Source organism: Papilio polytes, unplaced genomic scaffold, assembly GCF_000836215.1.
Source record: "Papilio polytes unplaced genomic scaffold, Ppol_1.0 DF820622.1, whole genome shotgun sequence".
NCBI lineage: Eukaryota > Metazoa > Arthropoda > Insecta > Lepidoptera > Papilionidae > Papilio > Papilio polytes.
In genome coordinates, this window is record NW_013528582.1 from 185184 (window position 1) to 203026 (window position 17843).

The 17843-nt window shown below is 34.3% G+C and overlaps 1 protein-coding gene and 1 long non-coding RNA gene across 2 annotated transcripts in view; one reads left to right on the plus strand and one right to left on the minus strand.

Annotated features, from left to right (window-relative positions):
- LOC106110512 (B-cell receptor CD22) overlaps positions 1-17843 on the minus strand; it is a 143819-nt gene continuing 125976 nt past the window's right edge. The window contains exons 4-15 of the mRNA XM_013292370.1: positions 13008-13140; positions 12659-12867; positions 12247-12357; positions 9903-10106; positions 8016-8167; positions 7305-7446; positions 5878-6008; positions 4666-4825; positions 2574-2730; positions 1413-1552; positions 665-801; positions 1-171 (exon numbers count right to left, since the gene is read on the minus strand). Of these exons, the coding sequence (XP_013147824.1) occupies positions 1-171; positions 665-801; positions 1413-1552; positions 2574-2730; positions 4666-4825; positions 5878-6008; positions 7305-7446; positions 8016-8167; positions 9903-10106; positions 12247-12357; positions 12659-12867; positions 13008-13140 (1847 nt within the window). The remainder of the gene's footprint in view (positions 172-664; positions 802-1412; positions 1553-2573; positions 2731-4665; positions 4826-5877; positions 6009-7304; positions 7447-8015; positions 8168-9902; positions 10107-12246; positions 12358-12658; positions 12868-13007; positions 13141-17843) is intronic.
- Positions 16157-17113, plus strand: LOC106110513. The gene is made up of 2 exons (XR_001226096.1): positions 16157-16517; positions 16736-17113. It is a non-coding gene; the product is annotated as an uncharacterized LOC106110513 (long non-coding RNA).

Genomic DNA, 17843 nt, shown 5'->3' on the forward strand with positions numbered 1-17843 from the left:
CTAACCTGTGTACTTTGCCTGTCCCCTCAGCGTGACAGTCTCTATGGTGGTGACGTCACTGCGCCCTTTGGCGTTGAGCGCGTACAGGTCCAGCCGGTAGCGCGCGCCTGCTGGAAGACCTCGCACCTCCCACGCCGGCGGGCTGCGGCTCGTCGACATATTGTAACGAACCTACATGAAAAAAATAAATGTACAATCGCGGAAATTAATTAACATGAGTGCATACGAAGGGATAATAATAATAAACTAGTGTTTAACTTTTTTGTACACACGTTTATCAGTAAAATTGTCAGTGCGTCGGTGGCGCAGTGGTTTAAGCACTTGATTTGTAATCTACAGGTCTTGGGTTCGAATCCCGTCGGACCAATGTGATTTTCGATTTTTTGAATTTTCATATCTACATAATTTTCCTGACGTTTTTACGGTGAAGAAAAACATCGTGCCTGCACATATCGGCTAAATCATAAATACTGAAGTCAAACCGAAGTGTAGCGTAGTTGACTACTTAGTCACCCCTAAGGGTAGACTCTGAGCCCCTTAATGAGGAAGTATATTAAGCTGGTGATGATGAATAGATTGATTAGACCAAAAAGTATAAAGATGAACATTCTTCCTTTAGTAGGTTATTAGGTTCAATTTGTTTAGGTAATCCTATGAATTTCACCTTAAGTGAAGGTAATTCCAGCAGTTCCAGCAGGAAGGTCTGCGGCAGGCCGCCGTCGAAGCTCTCCACACATTCCACGTACAGAGCATCCACGCTCTGGTTGGCCACAGAGCAGTTCTGCAGTTGTAGTGGTCGACCTACGTCATATACAAAGCACCAATTTATTTCAAAAATGCAGTACGCTAAAATTTAGTATGAAACAATAACTGTACTGGAAATATAACAAACTCAGCTTAGTACCTACTTTTTTAAATATTTTTATTGCTTTAAGGCAGATTTTAATTATAACAGGAAAGTAGAGTAAGGAGCATATTACATTTAATTACTTCCTCAGCGCAGGCGACGTAACAAAGTGCTCTCGGAAGACTACAATTAGTTGCTATAAAATAATTATTTTAAAGTGGACTAAAATTATATTAGGATTAACAAGGTATACAGAAGTAAGTTAAAAACAGTTTGGTTCTTGAAGTAACAATTTTATAATTCTTGATTTTTATACTATTTTACTATTAATTGCAGAAAATAGTTGTCAAGAAAGTTAATCCATATAACTACTAGTAAAGAGTAAAAAAAACAATTGATTGCTAACTATATTTAAAATAATGGTATAAAAATCATTTGATACACAAAAAGCAATATAAAACGGCTTAACTCTTAACTTAAAAATTCAGTATAGACACCAGTTTCAAGCCCGTTGAATGAACAAATTAAATTGAAATAAAAATATAATATTTAATACATAACTTACCAGCAATAACTAGCTGAAAGAGACAGGGCACCTTCTGCTGTCCGACAGAGTTCTCCCCGTAGCAGGCCAGCGTCCCGTACTCCATGTCACTGGTCGGTGTGTAGTTCAGCGTCGAGGTGTTACCGTGGCTGTTGTACAATCTATACAACAAGAGATTTTACTCAGCTAATTTTTTTAATAAGGCAAAAGTGCGAGCGGATATCTGAATTCGCCGAAATGGCGACGCGACTGCCCATAGACATCAGCAATTCGACAGAGAGGCACATAAAAAGGATATTACACTTTCCTATGCGTCTCCACCGTCAATTCCACTTCCCTTTCCCATCTTTCCTTTTAAGAAAAGGGACTAAAATAGGCCTCCGATCTCACACTCATCAGACTGTACGGGGAATTACTCCCACTTCATGCCTGTCTTGTGTGGTCGTATTACATCAGGCGAGCCCTATCATACGAAGACTCTACCACAATTTTACTACTGCATTTGCAGCGAAATCAATACAAAATCGTTATGCCAGGTTTACACATGGTAAGTACATTCAGACAATGACCAGGTTTAGATTGTATGGACTCACTGACGCCAGTTAATGTTATGCCAGTTAAGTGTCCAGTTATTAAGCACTGTTGTCCAACTGGCATCACGATCGATTTAACCGAAAAACTTATAAGGGTTTAACTAATTTTCCTCACTTGTCAGTATAAAAGTAAATATAGAGCAACAAATTGAATTACTATTGGTTATCCTAAGTGGAAACGTGCTTTATCTTGCATCGCAAAATAAAGAATTCAGGTTTAAGACTCCTTTTAGAGAAGCTCCGATCATTCTTATTCAACTTCAAGGAAGTTAATCAAGAATGCAAAAAAGATACCCACTGTATATAAACTTTGCAAAGGTTTTCTTATTTGATTAATTAACGTGAATATTTATAGTACCCAAAGTTTCTAAGTAAAAATAAAAATTGGTAAAAGAAATATTTGAGTTCAACCATTTACAACCATTATGTTAATCAGGAAATCAATAAAGCTAACTCTGTGAAGTAAAAAAAATAAATAACAAAAAAAAAACTTGATGACACATTTAAAGCTCTTTAGCTAATCTACAGTAGATTTTAGGGTGAAATACAAGAAAATAGTAACACGAGATATGTCTCCAATTTAGTATACCTGGGAGGCAAGTCAGTCTGCTCGCCGGAGTTGTTGAAGGTCCAGTGGAAGGAGACGAGCGCGGGGTTTGCGTCCACCGCGCAGTGCAGCGCTACTGTCTCGTGCTTTAAGGCGCCGTATAGCTCGTTGTCCTTCCTCTCCGCACACACGGGAGCGTCTGTACAATAGGCTTTACATCAATAGAAAAACAATTTTCAAGGATAAAAAGTCAAAGTATTGAATATTCTCTTCTACATTTGAATGCTAGAATAATCGATGTGCCATAACTGAACATAATTGAGTACGATATAATCACAAGCCATTGTTCCAAAAACAAACAACCGTAGTGTATCAATTACATGAATAATAAACGTCATCGAACAATATAAAAGGATTTCAATGAACGCAATAACTTAACCGGAAACTATTCAAAACTCCAATAAAGCGATTCCATTCTAACAATACGTTTAACAAGGGCTCGTTATAAAATACAAACTTCACCAAGCGGTTGAAGGTCGAAATTCCTTAAAACAAGGGAATAAATTATTGGAGGCGCAGATTGATGGAGCACTTACTTTGTAGTATAATCTCGGCTTAAGAGGCTGCGTTTCCCTAAGATAATTACTGTGTGCAGGCAGTTTAATTAGAAAATTAATGCCTCGAGAGACATCTGGTTAACCAAAACTGTGATCTCCTGAACTCAGCGGGTAAATTGCATTTTGTACGTGAACAACTAAGTTATAAGATTAAACATGGCCGCCGTTTAAGAGATAATCTAAATCGTTTGTGTGGCGTTAGCCTTAAAGTTCGAATTATATTTAACTTCGTAATAATTACTTTATTTTATTTATGTAACTATAGTATCTCTGAATGTATGTATTATTTACTAGCTTTCGCCCGCGACTCCGAACGCGTGGAATTAAAAAGAAAAAGAAAACAGGTAGACGATTTGTTCTTCCAGATTATCCTCTACATCTATACCAAATTTCATCGAGATCCGTTCAGCAGTTTAGACTACAAACTATAACAAACATCTATCCATCCATCCATCTAAACTATCGCATTTATAACATTAGTAAGAAGTAAAATTGAAAAGGTAATGTCCGCAATGCGCAACCCCTAAATAATCTCAAAATCCTGCGGAAGTAATTGATTATTTCCTTGTTTGAAATTTTGAATAAAATTTTCTAATATAGCGGTAATATGAATAAAAGACAATTAGAATATATAAATCTATCTTTCACAATAATCTAATCTAGACGTTTCGTTGTTTTGAGAAAACTATCACATAAAATTCTCAAAAACAAATTCAACAAATCGAGACAGCGAGAAACTAAGTAATAAAAACATTTCTTGTAGACGACTAAAGGAATTGTCGCAATATAACATTCCGTGAAAAACACAACAAATTTTACAAATTAATATTTTTAGTAAACGACCTTATGTTGTATAAATTCCAAGACGTTCCATGTTATAAATTGTATAGTTTAACTGCTTTAAATTCCGACAACAAATGCTTTTATTTATCTGGGAGCGTCGCAACTCGCAACTGTCCGCTGTTAAATTTTATTACGTTATGCATTGCGGGCTGAGTAAGCTGGCGATATAACTCTCAGTTAGCGGCGCCGCAATGTATCCGCGCAATCTCCGGTAATGCTCTCTCCACACTTAACACTGCGGAAGTGCCGCTGCTTCCCTCAGCCTAGTATTTCCCGGTATTACCTTCCAAATTGCACTGCGATTCAGAGTATGCGGTGTTAAGTGCTTTTACGGGAATACTATCGAGGTGACTTTTTTTTTTAAATGCGGTAAATAGTCGACTGCGTTTCGATGCAGGCAATATTTACAAACCCCTGTCGTTTCATCTTATGCTTATCGGGATGGTTTGAATATTATATTAGGCAAAAGCTTCACATACAAAAGAGTGTCCACACACACCATATCGTAATCGGTTAAGTAGTTTCCGAGATTAGCGCACACAGACTCACAGACAAACCGCACAAACAAACCGACGAAGTCGCAGGCGAAAGCCCGTGTCAAATGTTAAAATGGTCGTTCGTGTATTTAAAATTGAGTGTTATGTAAGAATAGAATAAGGATAGAATAAGGGTACATCGTATCTGCAGGCTGACGGGGTTGCTGGTGCCCTTGCCCTCGCTGTTGGCGGCCAGGCAGGCGTAGTCGCCGGCCGCGCGCCGCGACACGCTCTGCAGCACCAGGCTCTGCGCGCTCAGGATCACCCCCAGCGCCTCGTTGTGGAACATCTCCGTGTTCTGACAACCCACACAACCAAATGTCTAATAATAATTCCCGAACTGAATGTTACATTACATTAAACAAGATTTATGTCTTCTTTTTGCAATTGTAACACTAAAGTAGGGATTTTAGAATCTGCTAAAAAAATTATTACAAGAAAGCGTAAACACAATATTTCTTAGCGTACGATGTCAGCAATCACAACATGTTTTTAAATAAATCTTTGTTTAAAAAACTCTACAATTACGACATGCTTTAGGCGATACAAGTTCACGCTATTAAACTTTGGAGGTAAATAAATTAGAAAAAAACATTCATGTGGGAAAGAGACCATAAACTACATGACATCAAGGAAGCGAGATTGCCACGGTAACGGTAATTGTTATACAATGTCAAGGGCCTTAGTTTTCATTTGGGCATTTGAATTTTGACATTTGCAATTGAAAATTCCATAAATGTAAGTGATAAAATAAAGTTTTTACATATTATTTTGTTGAGGCCGCACGGGTATAGCTTGTTACTAAGATTACTACAAATTAAACAATTTATTATGTCTAAGCATTAAAATAGTAAGAACGAAAAGCTTGGCAATTTCGCGAAACAATTCAAGAATACATTTAATTCGTTAGTTCGCGATACGCAGTAAGTAACTCCGACGAGTTAGTACTAAATTAAACAAACAGCTGCTACCCTGAGAAACTGATCTACGAGACTCGGAGCGAATGCTTGGATATTGCTCGACTCTGGTATATTGCGTTGTTTACGACTGAGAGATATGCAAAGAATTTCTCACTGTAGCACCAAATTTAATCATAACCGTAACATGAATAATATCCTATTTAAAAAATAATAAAAGTAAAAAATTAAAACGGGATTGGTAAGAAAACTGACAAATGTGTCCAAAGTTCAGTCAACTTCGGCAATCTATAGAGAAATTTAAAGTTAAGGGTCCACAAATTAGAGATAAAAGCAATGGGTCGTCGAAACCAGATAAAAGCTGGGTCTAGGAGAAAATTAGTATCAGAAATCTATTGAATCTGTTGAAAAAATTAAAAAGCCACAAACTTACGTCATGGAACCAAACCAATCGATGTGTCTTGGGATTTGCCTTCACCGTGCACTCAAAGTAAACGTCGTCCCCTTCCTTTATCTCGTTAGGGTTCAAATTGGATCCCATCTTGAGATCAACGATAGGCACATCTGTAACAAGACGATTTGATTAAAATGCTTTATCCTCAGGGACAAGGTATTGTTCATTTATGTGACTGGACGTACTATATTACTTTATATAAAAAGCTTGTAAGACATCTCAAATTGACAATATGTCCTCGTCTTTAGCAGTGTTTAAATCCTTTACTGTTTAATTTTAATTGGAAAATATTAACAATATAAATTGGATTCTTTCGAATTAATTAAGAAGATCTACAAAATCTAAATACAATTAAAATTTAAATTTGAAAGTTTTCGAATTACAATAGTTCTTAATTAGTGCAAAAGTTTAAACGAGGCGCTGATCACCTGTGAAGTATTTTTGCCCTTTACAATAGTAAAAGGCAATATTACTATTATTTAATTAAAACTTGGTTTCATTATTTGCTTGTCGTAGAGCCCGCGTTAACATCTTCGCACGAATGAGTCGGCTCGCCCGGTGTAATATCACGACCACACAGAAAACAGGCGTGAAGTGGAAGCAATTCCACTCTTCACTCTCACTTCCACCACACAAGATGAGTGTGGTGCCAGAGGCGTATTGGTCCCTTTCCCTTTCCACTCTTTTCTTAAGAGGAAAGGATGGAAAGAAAAAGTGGATTTCACGGTGGAGGAGACGCCTAGGAAGGTGAAATATCCTCTTTATGTGCGTTACCTCCTCCGTCAATTAAGGGTAGGCAACGCATCTGCAATTGCGGATGTTCATGAAGCGGTCGCTTTCCATTTCGGTGGAATGAGGTGGCCGCTTGCTCGTTTGCCACCTTATATTATAAAAAAAATAAAGAACCTAATAATAGTTTTAATATTCGCAGTGGCAGACAAAAATTCTAGAAGCTTGAATGAAGCTAAGCATTTGGTTATCCGGAATTCCAGGAAAAGTATATACGTTTATGTCGACATTTCGCTAATCCCACTTCTCCGTCACTCGACCGTGAGATAATAATTCCGGTGATATAGATAAAACCTCATCGAGCAAATTTTATTTTCGTCCGTAATCCAGCAAGAGCATTTAATTAAAATTTATGAAGCAATATAAAGTTGTGAAGGAACAAATTATTAATATCTCGGAGTTTGAGGATTATCTCGAGTAGTACAAGTTCGCCCTCAATCTTTGTGACCGACGTGTCATCTCCAGATTTATTAAATTCTTTTCCAGGAAGTATCGAATTTATGCCACGAATACTTTTTCTAATTATTTTGTGATTCTTCAACAAAGTTTGTTAAGTGCTTAAAGAAGCTATCAAAATTGTGGTTAGAATTTCAAAAGATTAAATTAAAAACACTTACAATGCACGTTTAGTCTCCACTTGTCTTCGATTGCGGAGTCTGGTATATGCTTATTCTCCGCGCGGCAGGTCAGCTGGCGGCCGTCGTCCTCTACGGATGGCACCAGGCTCAACACGCTCAGTGTCTCATTATTTTCAGAGAACTGACAAACGATAATGTATTTTAACAATAAAGTCATAAAGCTTCATTCCGCGCAGAACCATTTTAAGATTTGGTCAATGTGAAATCTAATTACTTTCTTTTTCTAGTACAGTAGACTCTAATCTACTAGTTATCTTATAACATTTACGAAGTTATTTAAATCTGATACCTTATGTGAAATTTACCTTACAGTTGTAAAAATCAAGATGTAATTTTTTTAAACAAACAGCAATTAAAAAAGAACCTTTAATAAAAAGTTACAATTGTACACAAAAGTAAAATAAATCTTAAAAAATAAAGAAGCGTTCAAAAAAAGCGCCGCACTCAAAACAAAGACTTCAAAAAGCGACTCTCCATTGAAAGTTTCGCAAAAAGGAAACAAAGCGATAAGAAAGCAACAAAAAAGGAGACATCGCGAAAGAAGCCGCAGTAACGACTTTATATTCGCAAAAACATTGCAGAAACAATGAAGGACAGGACGACACAGTCATTATGGTTCGTGGAAAAAGTGGAAAGGAATCTATTAATTAAGACAATGGAGACGTGGGGATAGACAAAGACGTCGCTCACGTTTTTCGCCATCCGCTTGAGTTGTCTATTGTTCTTCCACCACGTGACAGTAGCCTCGGGCCGCGAGCCGGTCGTCTTGCACTCCACCTCGTATCTCTTATCAGCAGATACTTGCTTTTCTTTCGTCAATATCGTTACCGTGATTGGTTTTACTGTAACAAATTATGCACTTTAACATAAAATATGATTTTATATTAATAATAACTGTTCTCGTGTGGCTTTGTCCTCGAATTTCAATAACACATACAAATTTCGCAATGTTTATGAAAATTTTATTTTTACAAACTTTTTGTTTTTAAAGACTAACAAAATATTTTAGAGAATTAAATAAATCTTGCATACAATACATAACAAAGTACTCTAAATTTCAGTGATTTTTACTTGTAGAAGTATTTGATGTTATTACAGTTTATATACAGTCATATTACTCGTAGTCTTGCACAAGCTTAACTATAAAACTATAATAAAACTGCGCATTTATTGACAAACTTTGAGGTTACGTTTGCACATACAAATAGTCATTTTATCTGTTAGATGGATCCGTGACATAGTTTGCATGTGTATTTACTAATTTCATAATACTTGTATCCACTTGCAATCCAATATGGATTATTATACTAAACTTTAAAGAAATTGCAAAGAAACTTTTATATATAGTTACGTTTTTCACGAATTTGTACACTTCTGATAAATCGAAAAGAATGCATTATCCAGCAATGATTTAAAAACACTTTAAGATTTTAAACTTCGCATCGCATTTGAATTTGAATTTGACAACCATTGACAACATTTAAATTCTTGTGCAAGAATTCCATAGATTATAAAAATTCTGCGTATAAAATGGTAGCGTTGCGTGAAACGATTACGATATACAGTTTTTAATTTTTTTTATTTTCTCACTGTGTTCACATTTTTTTAACTCCTTGTGGCATAAAGAAATTTTATTTTTTGTTTATACGCAGTAATTAAAAATATATATTTGAAAATGTTAAAATATGTAAATGGCAAAGGCCTTCTTTAGCTATAAGAAAACAATCATGCTTCTATGATGCTTGTAGTTTTGTCCCTTTCCCGCATGACGTTTTTTTCCTATTTATTTACCCCCTAATGAAATAGCGAGAAAATATATACCCTAAAGCGTCTCGTAAGTGTCGGGATTTATATTAAAAAAAGAATTATCGAAAAATGTGCTATGATTGCTGACATCCTATGTAACTAAGTAGTATGTGTTTACGCTTTATTATATTAAAGTTTAGTATTATTATAGATAATAGATATAATCTTTAACAATTATTTTGCCAGTATGACTATACCGTTTGTTTTTGGTATATTTTACGTTATGGTTAACATTTAAATACACAATCGATCATATTCCTTTGTTAACGGCCAGTAACACTGTTAATGTTATGAAGTCTATTACAGTACGCGGAACGCTGCTAATGTTAGGTCACATATTTAAATACTAATTAAGTGCATGTTAGATGTGTTACCTTACTAATTACTTCCGGTACTGAACAATAATACAATTCAAGTAAATTAATGTTAATAGTTTTAAATGTAAGCTTAGTTTAATAAATAATTTCAATCTTTCAATGTAAGGCTTTGTAAAAGTTCTCTTGAGTTGTTAATATGTACTACTAACTTTCGCCCGCGACTCCGTCCGCGAGGTATTAATAGAAACGAAAGAAAATAGCCTATGTGTTCTTCCAGACTATCCTCATCTGCCAAATTTCATCCAGAACCGTTCAGCCGTTTAGGCTACAAACTCTAACAAATATCCATCCATCCAAACTTTCACATTTCTAATATTAATATGATTACTTATTAGATATATATTTACCATTTAAAAATTGCATATTCAAAAATAATATAATAAGCAATACTTACAATTTATATCTAAGATAAGTACTTTGGTTTCTGGCGGCGCTAAATTAGTATTAGAGGCTTGACAAACGAGCCTCGCGTTTAGATGCTGTCTACCCACATTGGGGAAGGTTAGCGTGTTGATGGTGACGCCGTCGGGCCGCTGCTCATACGAGTCGTCTATCACCACGTTCTCTAAGTACCACGTCACCTTCGGCCTTGGGACACCTGAGAATTGAAGCTTCCGTTAGTATCTGTTAAGTCTGTCAAGGATTTTTTTTAGCAAATATGGCTGAAGAGAATTGTGCGTCAAATCCGTTTCTACACACCCCCTTTGGTTAAGAACGTTTGAAAATTCATTACACTGCAGTAAATAAAGATATATTGTTTTGGGTATAAAGCCTGCTACATACGTTCATTTTAAACTGACAGTTTAGTCGATTTTTTCTTATAAAACCGAACGTCTCTAGCGAGCTTAAGTTTCCAGTGCATTGTATTTATCCCTTATATAACGTATTTATTAAAAAATAAGTCTTTTACTAAGCTTCTGTTACGAGCAATTTTTTTTTAAAACAACTGAACTCTAAATCCTATAATTCTGTTAATTGGCTTTCAAAGGATTTTATTACTCAACCGAATTTTATACAGTTTGTTTTAGGGTCAAAATTAATAAAATGGGTATTCAAGAATTTACATAATTGTAAAATTTGAAATTATTTTATGAACTTGGAATTTTACGATTTTCTTTAATATCAAATTTAAATCTTAACCTTTGTCGATAATAAAAGGATTTCAAATTAAGTATTAATAAAATATTTGAAGAGGTTAACCTTCTTTAACTTAGCGTTTTATTAAATTTATTTGAAATTGAATAGATGAAAAAGATATAGACATTTGAAAACATGATTTATATCTAAAGATATTTCAAAATTCTATGCCATAGAAAGTTATGCGGTGTTTCCACACCATAATAAATTTAACAAAAATATGTACAATCGATCACAGCAACATAATTCTTATCATTACCATCCTATTTCACGTTACAGAAACACCTTTTATTCACATTGGAAGTGTCCGAGTTGTCGATTGAAACAATGGCCGAGTCGTAAATGATAACAAAACAAAGCCAGTGGGTGGCAATAGTGTTGCTGTTGCAATGTTCCAGCAACATAAATTAATGATGGCTATAGAAATTCCGCATATTCAGATATTAACATAAATAGTTGTTTATGTTTATTAGTGCTACCAAAATTTCACTTGGCATAAGCAAAGAAAGCAAAAAAGACCCCTAATTTCGTCGCGCGATTTTGAGCTAAACTATTTAACTACGTCGTAGTCTTTGACTCCAAAAATCAAACAAAACCTTTCGTATAAAAAAGGAATTATCAAAATTGGTCCACTAGCGACGTAGTTATGTCGTAACATATATAAAAAACATACAGACGAATTGAGTACCTCTTTGGGAAGTCGGTCAAAAATAGCTGCTATATTTATTGTGGTGACTGAATCTTAAACCAGTTTTGAGACAGTTATATTAGAAAATTGTTCAGAAAAGCTGATAATCAAAAATAGATGGTTATTAGCTTTGCAATTATTTTTGTGCACTTATAAAAGTTTGATTTGAAACAGGAAATGTTAATTTTGATATAAAAAGGTGAAGTTATCAATATACACTTAGTGGGATGTCAATCAATAGTACAAACACTAATCGGGGAAGATAAAAAATGATCCATCAAACTATCTGATCGAGGAATCAGGGAATCGTTACAAAGATTGATGGATGTACTCGCGGAGACTTTCCAGTTTTACTACGAACAATAAACGCTCACCAAAGTTCCGGTAACATCGAGTTTACGAGTATTTATTGAAATCGAATTAAATCAAACAAACGTTAAGATAGTATAGGAATTTCAAATCCATGTATAAACATAACGTTTATTATCTAATATTAACATTTTTTTACTTATCATTGTCATAAATACTTCCTATGCAATTGATTTATAATAATGCATAGTTATTTTAACATTATTCCCAGTGTACTCTTTAGTAGTCCATTTAAATTCAAAGCTTACGTAAATTCAATATCTTATCTAAGCATATAATGATATTTTGATTTCGGAAATAATCGTTGAAACATACTTTCTAATTCAAGCAAAAGTTGTGGCTTATCTATTTAAGATTGTAAAGCCTGTGATTAAGGAGAAATCGCTATATCATCAGACAATTGCAAAAATGATGGTCAGGGTCTTCTCACACATTTTAACATTCTTATAGATTTTCCTTAGAATAATTATGTAAGAAATGTTTACTATGTGCGTAACATAACATCTAATGGAAACTTTTAGTGAGTCGTTAAAAATTTACTAACCTCCTTCCACCTCGCAAATGAGTAAAACATTAGATCCTTCGTTGTATGGCTCCACCAGTTTGGTCCTGTCTCTGCGTTTCGCGTCGTAAATCGTCGGCCGGCTCGGCGGGACTGCGCCCAAAGTTAACACGTACGTTAGTTTTTATTACAAGAAAATTCTGGAATTTTCTTCCTCTGTTATGCAACACAACTGTAATTCTTTTCGGTTGTGAAATTAACTAGAAGAAGTAAATGATAGTTTGTTATTTCTTCTAGTTTTTATAATTTTCTTAATTTCTTTCGAGTCAAAGAGATTTCTAATTCAAGCATTTCTTGTATTTGTATAGAAGATAAATTATAGAACGAAGAATACACAAACTTATTAACATAAAGTTATTTAAAATTCCAATGAAAATATCTTATTGATACTTACTTATAACGCTAAAGTTGACTTTAAGATTTCTTGTAGGCGAATTCTTAAAGTCGACTCTACATCTGTAGACGCCGGCGTCGACAGCGGCCACGTTGTCGATCATGAGCACGGCAGGTGTGGCCCCGCCACGGAAGAAGGCGCGATTGCCGAACACCGTTGGCGAAGACCACAGTTTTGGTTGCGTATACGAACGCCCACGGATATCGTAACTGTGGACAACACAGCACATTTTATACATTATCTAGTGAATGGATTACTAGTAGCGATAAAAGGCAACACCTTAACACATTAGCCGTAGCTTAAGTCTAGGTTTAATTTAAAACAACGTACTGTTTAACGTCGCACTGACCTGTAAAGTGGTTCCCCATCAGACTCCTTGAACCAGAGCACCATAACGACTGCGTCGTCTGCATGCAACGGCTGGATGTCGCACGGCAGCGATGCCTTCTTGCCAAGAACGCCCTGCACGTCCGACGTCGGCACTGCAAACAATATTCACTATCAAACAATGCAAAGAGATTTCGAGGAACTAAAAATCTTTCAAGGTAAACGCAGAAAGAAATGGAAGGAGAAACTTCGTCAATGTATTTTAGTTTACCATAGATAATTACTATCGGTATAGAGTGTCTCTGAACAAGAAAACAATTTGAGTTCGTAATACAAACTTGAAGATATCATTGGATCGAGAAGAGTTTGCTGTGCCCACTCTAAATGAGTGTTTGCCAAATTTCAAGAACACTTGACATAATTCTCCTTAGAAAATATTTATGAAGGCCTTTTGAAAATGTGGGCGAGACCGCCTCGTGTAAATGAAAATGCGCCTGAAACGATTCCTGGCCGGGTTCTAGAACCTTCTAACGAGAACTATAAAGAAAACATATCTGTTAGTCATTTGTTTGTTGTGAACAACTACATACAGCAGTTGTTTTCTACTTGCTTGTTTGATACAAAAAGTAACTTACGAGTAGTCATATCGTATCGTGTTCGATTGAATTACGTAATGGTAGTAAATTGTTTGTAGAAAGGCTCACTTTTATTATAAGTCCGACTGTTATCGCGAATTACGATTTATTGCTTGCTCCAATACCGCTTCCAAAGGTGCTTTGTGTCGTGAATGTTCGAAATACGGTATTATTTAGCATGAAAGTTCTTATCTTTCAATTCATGTAAGTAAAAATAGAATAGAAAATACGTAATAAAATGGGATAGGTAATTGGTGCAGAAGATGAATTGCGGATTTAAATTGTTAATAATTACATAAATATTTAATTCACAAAAACAAACTTTACACTTCCACAAATGCTGAATTCCTTTAGCCTTTAATTGGGGAAGTAACCTCTACCATTAAAACAAACTCCTTCATAAAAGCATTGCATTTTAATGTAATAGTCTACATCGAGAGAAACGCGAAAACCTGATGTAGGATAACAGCGAGTGTACTAATCTTTCGAAATCTATGTTATCTCCTGTAATCATCATAAAATTTCATTGAGTAACTCAGGAAACCGAATCTCCAATATCGACGTGTGTACGACCCTTAATGTCCTACTAAAGAAATAATGCTGATCCAAACATTGGTTTTGGTGAATTCGTAGGCAGCTGACATCAGGCTGCGCCAAGCTGTTACCTGTAAATTCTTATTACTACGCAGATCCTTACAAACATTTAAATGTTGTTTAAGAATTAAGCATGAGTATTTATAGAGGGCTATAGGAAGGGGAAATCTTTCTGTACGTCCCCTACTCTGTCAAATAAAGCTAGAGAACGAATCTGTAACTTTTAACTATTTATGGGCAATGTAGATCAATTTAGCGAAAAAATAAAACATTCATCTCTAGTCAAGCGGTTTTTTTACACGTTTTGTATTATGGATAAATATTCCAATAATAAACATAAAACTGTCGAACTGCCATTCTGTCATATGAATCAATGTAGTTCAACAAGCAATAAGTACTAAATGTTGATAAAAAAGCTTTGAATAAAAAAATGTAGCGAGCATAAATCGGAAATTGGATAACATTACGTGACTGCTGGCTGTATGAGACCACACTGTACTCTATTGACAACGCACTCACGTGCCCGTATTGGCTGATGGCGTGGAATTTCGTCAATTTAACCTGAATCTCAATATCAGCCACTTATAAAAGGTTATATTTACAATTGTTACATAAATTTGATTTATCCCTTTTTATAACACCAGTTGTATTTGTTACTTTTTTAAATAATGCCGAATTTATATTTTCTTTTTTTATTCTTTTGTCATTTTGTTCCATTACAATCTCGATTATTCGAATCGCATACATTTAGCTATAGAACATTCTAGATGCTGCTTCGAATGTTCCAGACGTCTTTTCACGAATATCTTTTCTTCTACTCACCAACAGATGGCGTTGCGATAGAAAATTCTGGAAACAGCTCGATTATTGTTACGACAATATTATTATAATACTAATTAGTCATTGTTAATTAATTACGTAGAAAGCTTATTGGAATTACTGATGCAACGGGTAAACGATAGATTTCCTTAAAGTCAGTTATGACGTTAAAATACATGTTTTACAAATGCATTTATCAAGACATTTCGCTGGCAACAAGACTAACGATACCTTGCCTTACCGAAGGTAATAATCATAAAAGTAAATTACCCTTTGCCTGTACTTGCTGCGTCGTTCCTATGTTAATCAACCACTTATTGCAACTGATTTATTCCAAGCTGTAAACTAAATTACTTTATTTTCATAATTCAGCTGTTTCAAAGTTGAGTGGCGTTTAAATATTGTCGACAAGTGGGGAAAATGTCACCCAGGCTGGTAAGAAAAACATTGCAACTAATCACTTTATAACTATACTAGCTGTTCCCGTGCGGCGTCATCCGCAAGAAATTATGAACATTTTATTTAATTGTTTGCATTTGTCAAATTCTCAATTGCAAATGTCAAAATGACATGACATAATGACAACCTTGCTTCCTTGATGTTGGCAGCATCTTATGGTTTCTTTCCCACATTAGGGTTTTTATCCAAAATATTTACCCCTAAGTTTAATGGCGTGAAAATATATAGCCTAAAGCGTGACGTAAGTGTGGGGCTTTTTATTAAAAAAAAAATCAAAAATGTGATATTTTTGAACATTTTTTTCTTTAATAAATATAACAATTACACCTAATGGGGATGTTTCCTAATGTTACAAATCCAAATAAAGTTATGTTTAATATTTTAAAGTCAGCATTTTGAAACCTATTATAACATTTAGAGACCTTGAATGTTTGTCTCAAATTAAATATAAATTAAAAACGCTCCAATATTTTTTACCCTCCATTAATCGATCTCAAACACCAATCAGAGCTCGGTGACGTCACTTCTTCGCATATAACATGGCAGTGTGACCAGCTTCAGTGAATGTCAGTGCATTTTGCAGTTACAATTTTTTTAAATGATTATAAGAATTGAGTTTTCCTGTGTTATATTATGAGGACTCCATTACTAAGTGATTTTATATTTACGACATATTTTACGAGCAAATTTTTCGATCAATATGTTGAAAAAAAATAGTAAAAGTTATTTGAGTAGCTAATATTCAATTTACGTCTGGTCACATTGAATCAGCTGTTGTCAGTATTTGTCACAACTTTAAATCCAAACTTTATAATTATAATAAAAGTTACATTTTTTTAAATTGATATTTTGTATTCATAATTTATTTGTACTTTAATTATTCCTTTCCATCCACAAGCAACAATAAATATATAATATGTTGATAGTATAACCTTCTCTTCAAAATTTCGTGTTACTGATAAAAGATTTAACATAATGGAAACTGGATTAATCAAAGGAACTTAACGAAGATAGATTTCTTGATGGTGACAAATTATTTTACTAGAAACAAGTAGATAAGTTACAAACATTATATATAATATTAGTATGACTAATAAGCTATGTTACAAGAAATCAATGCATTATTTAGTTCAGATACTTGGTCATATTTAGTACTACATATTGTTGATATCAAAGAAATAAAAACCATGGTCATGGCAAAAGTATTAGAAGTGTGTTAATAGTTCTATTTTATATATTCCAGAACCTCAAGATATGCATGGTGATGATGCCTTATGTGCTGTTAAAAAGTGATGATATTATTTATATTGTAAATGCCTGTTCCATGAAGAGACCATGAAAAGCTACATTCAGAATAGAAGATTTAAAATAATTTACAAATACTGAAGCATGTTACCGGGACAGAAATTGCTACTTTAACATAACCCAAACAAATCTTAATAAAGTTGTAACATTAGTAAAAATATGTTAAAACTATTTTATTATCATCTTATTAGCAATAGAATAAATACAAATTATTAGTATGGTAGTGTTTTATTTCCTGTTTTACACTTCCTCAGATAGTAAACCGCTTATTAAGAAGTTTAGCAAATTTGTTAGGTGACAAGCAAGCAATGAATCAAACATAAAAAATATTGTTGCAAGAGAGTGACTTAAAACTTTAACTATGCCTTTCATTACTCTCCTTGTATAAACTTGAATCTTTCAACCTTCACTCTGCTGAATTCATCTCTAGATTAATTTGCCAGTCTTTTTCTTTTTGCATTCATTAGTTTATTATAAGTTGAAGTACAGGCACTTGGTCATTGGGAGTAAACTGTAAATAAACAAGCAGGTCTCATCCTTACAACATATACTACTAAACCCATTGAAAAATTTTGTATGTCACGGTTTTAAAGCTAAAATTTTTATTATATCAAACAATTTATTGCGATTACTAAAACAGGTGACAAGTAAAATTTTTGCCACATAACCAAAACACTTATATTTCTATTGGTAACTTATCAGATCTTACTTTAGTTTTTACAAAATAACTAGTACTTGTTATTTTCAATGCCAATGGATGTCTTCCAGCAAATATTAAAAGTTTTGCTATTTATTTTTATTTTATTGGACCTATGCTGACTGTCGTTCTTTTACAATTGGCAATGCATACGTATTGTAATATGCTTCTTTTTATTTACAACAATAATAAAACAAAAATACATTTTGTTATAATAACTATCAAAATTCAAGAAGTCTGTTTTAGAAATTTGACTTTGGCAGACCGTGACGCGAGGTTTGTAAGCAAAAAAGTGACGTCATGAGGCGTTTTCGCGGTCTTTGGAGAAGTTGTTTTTAGTAAAGTGTTT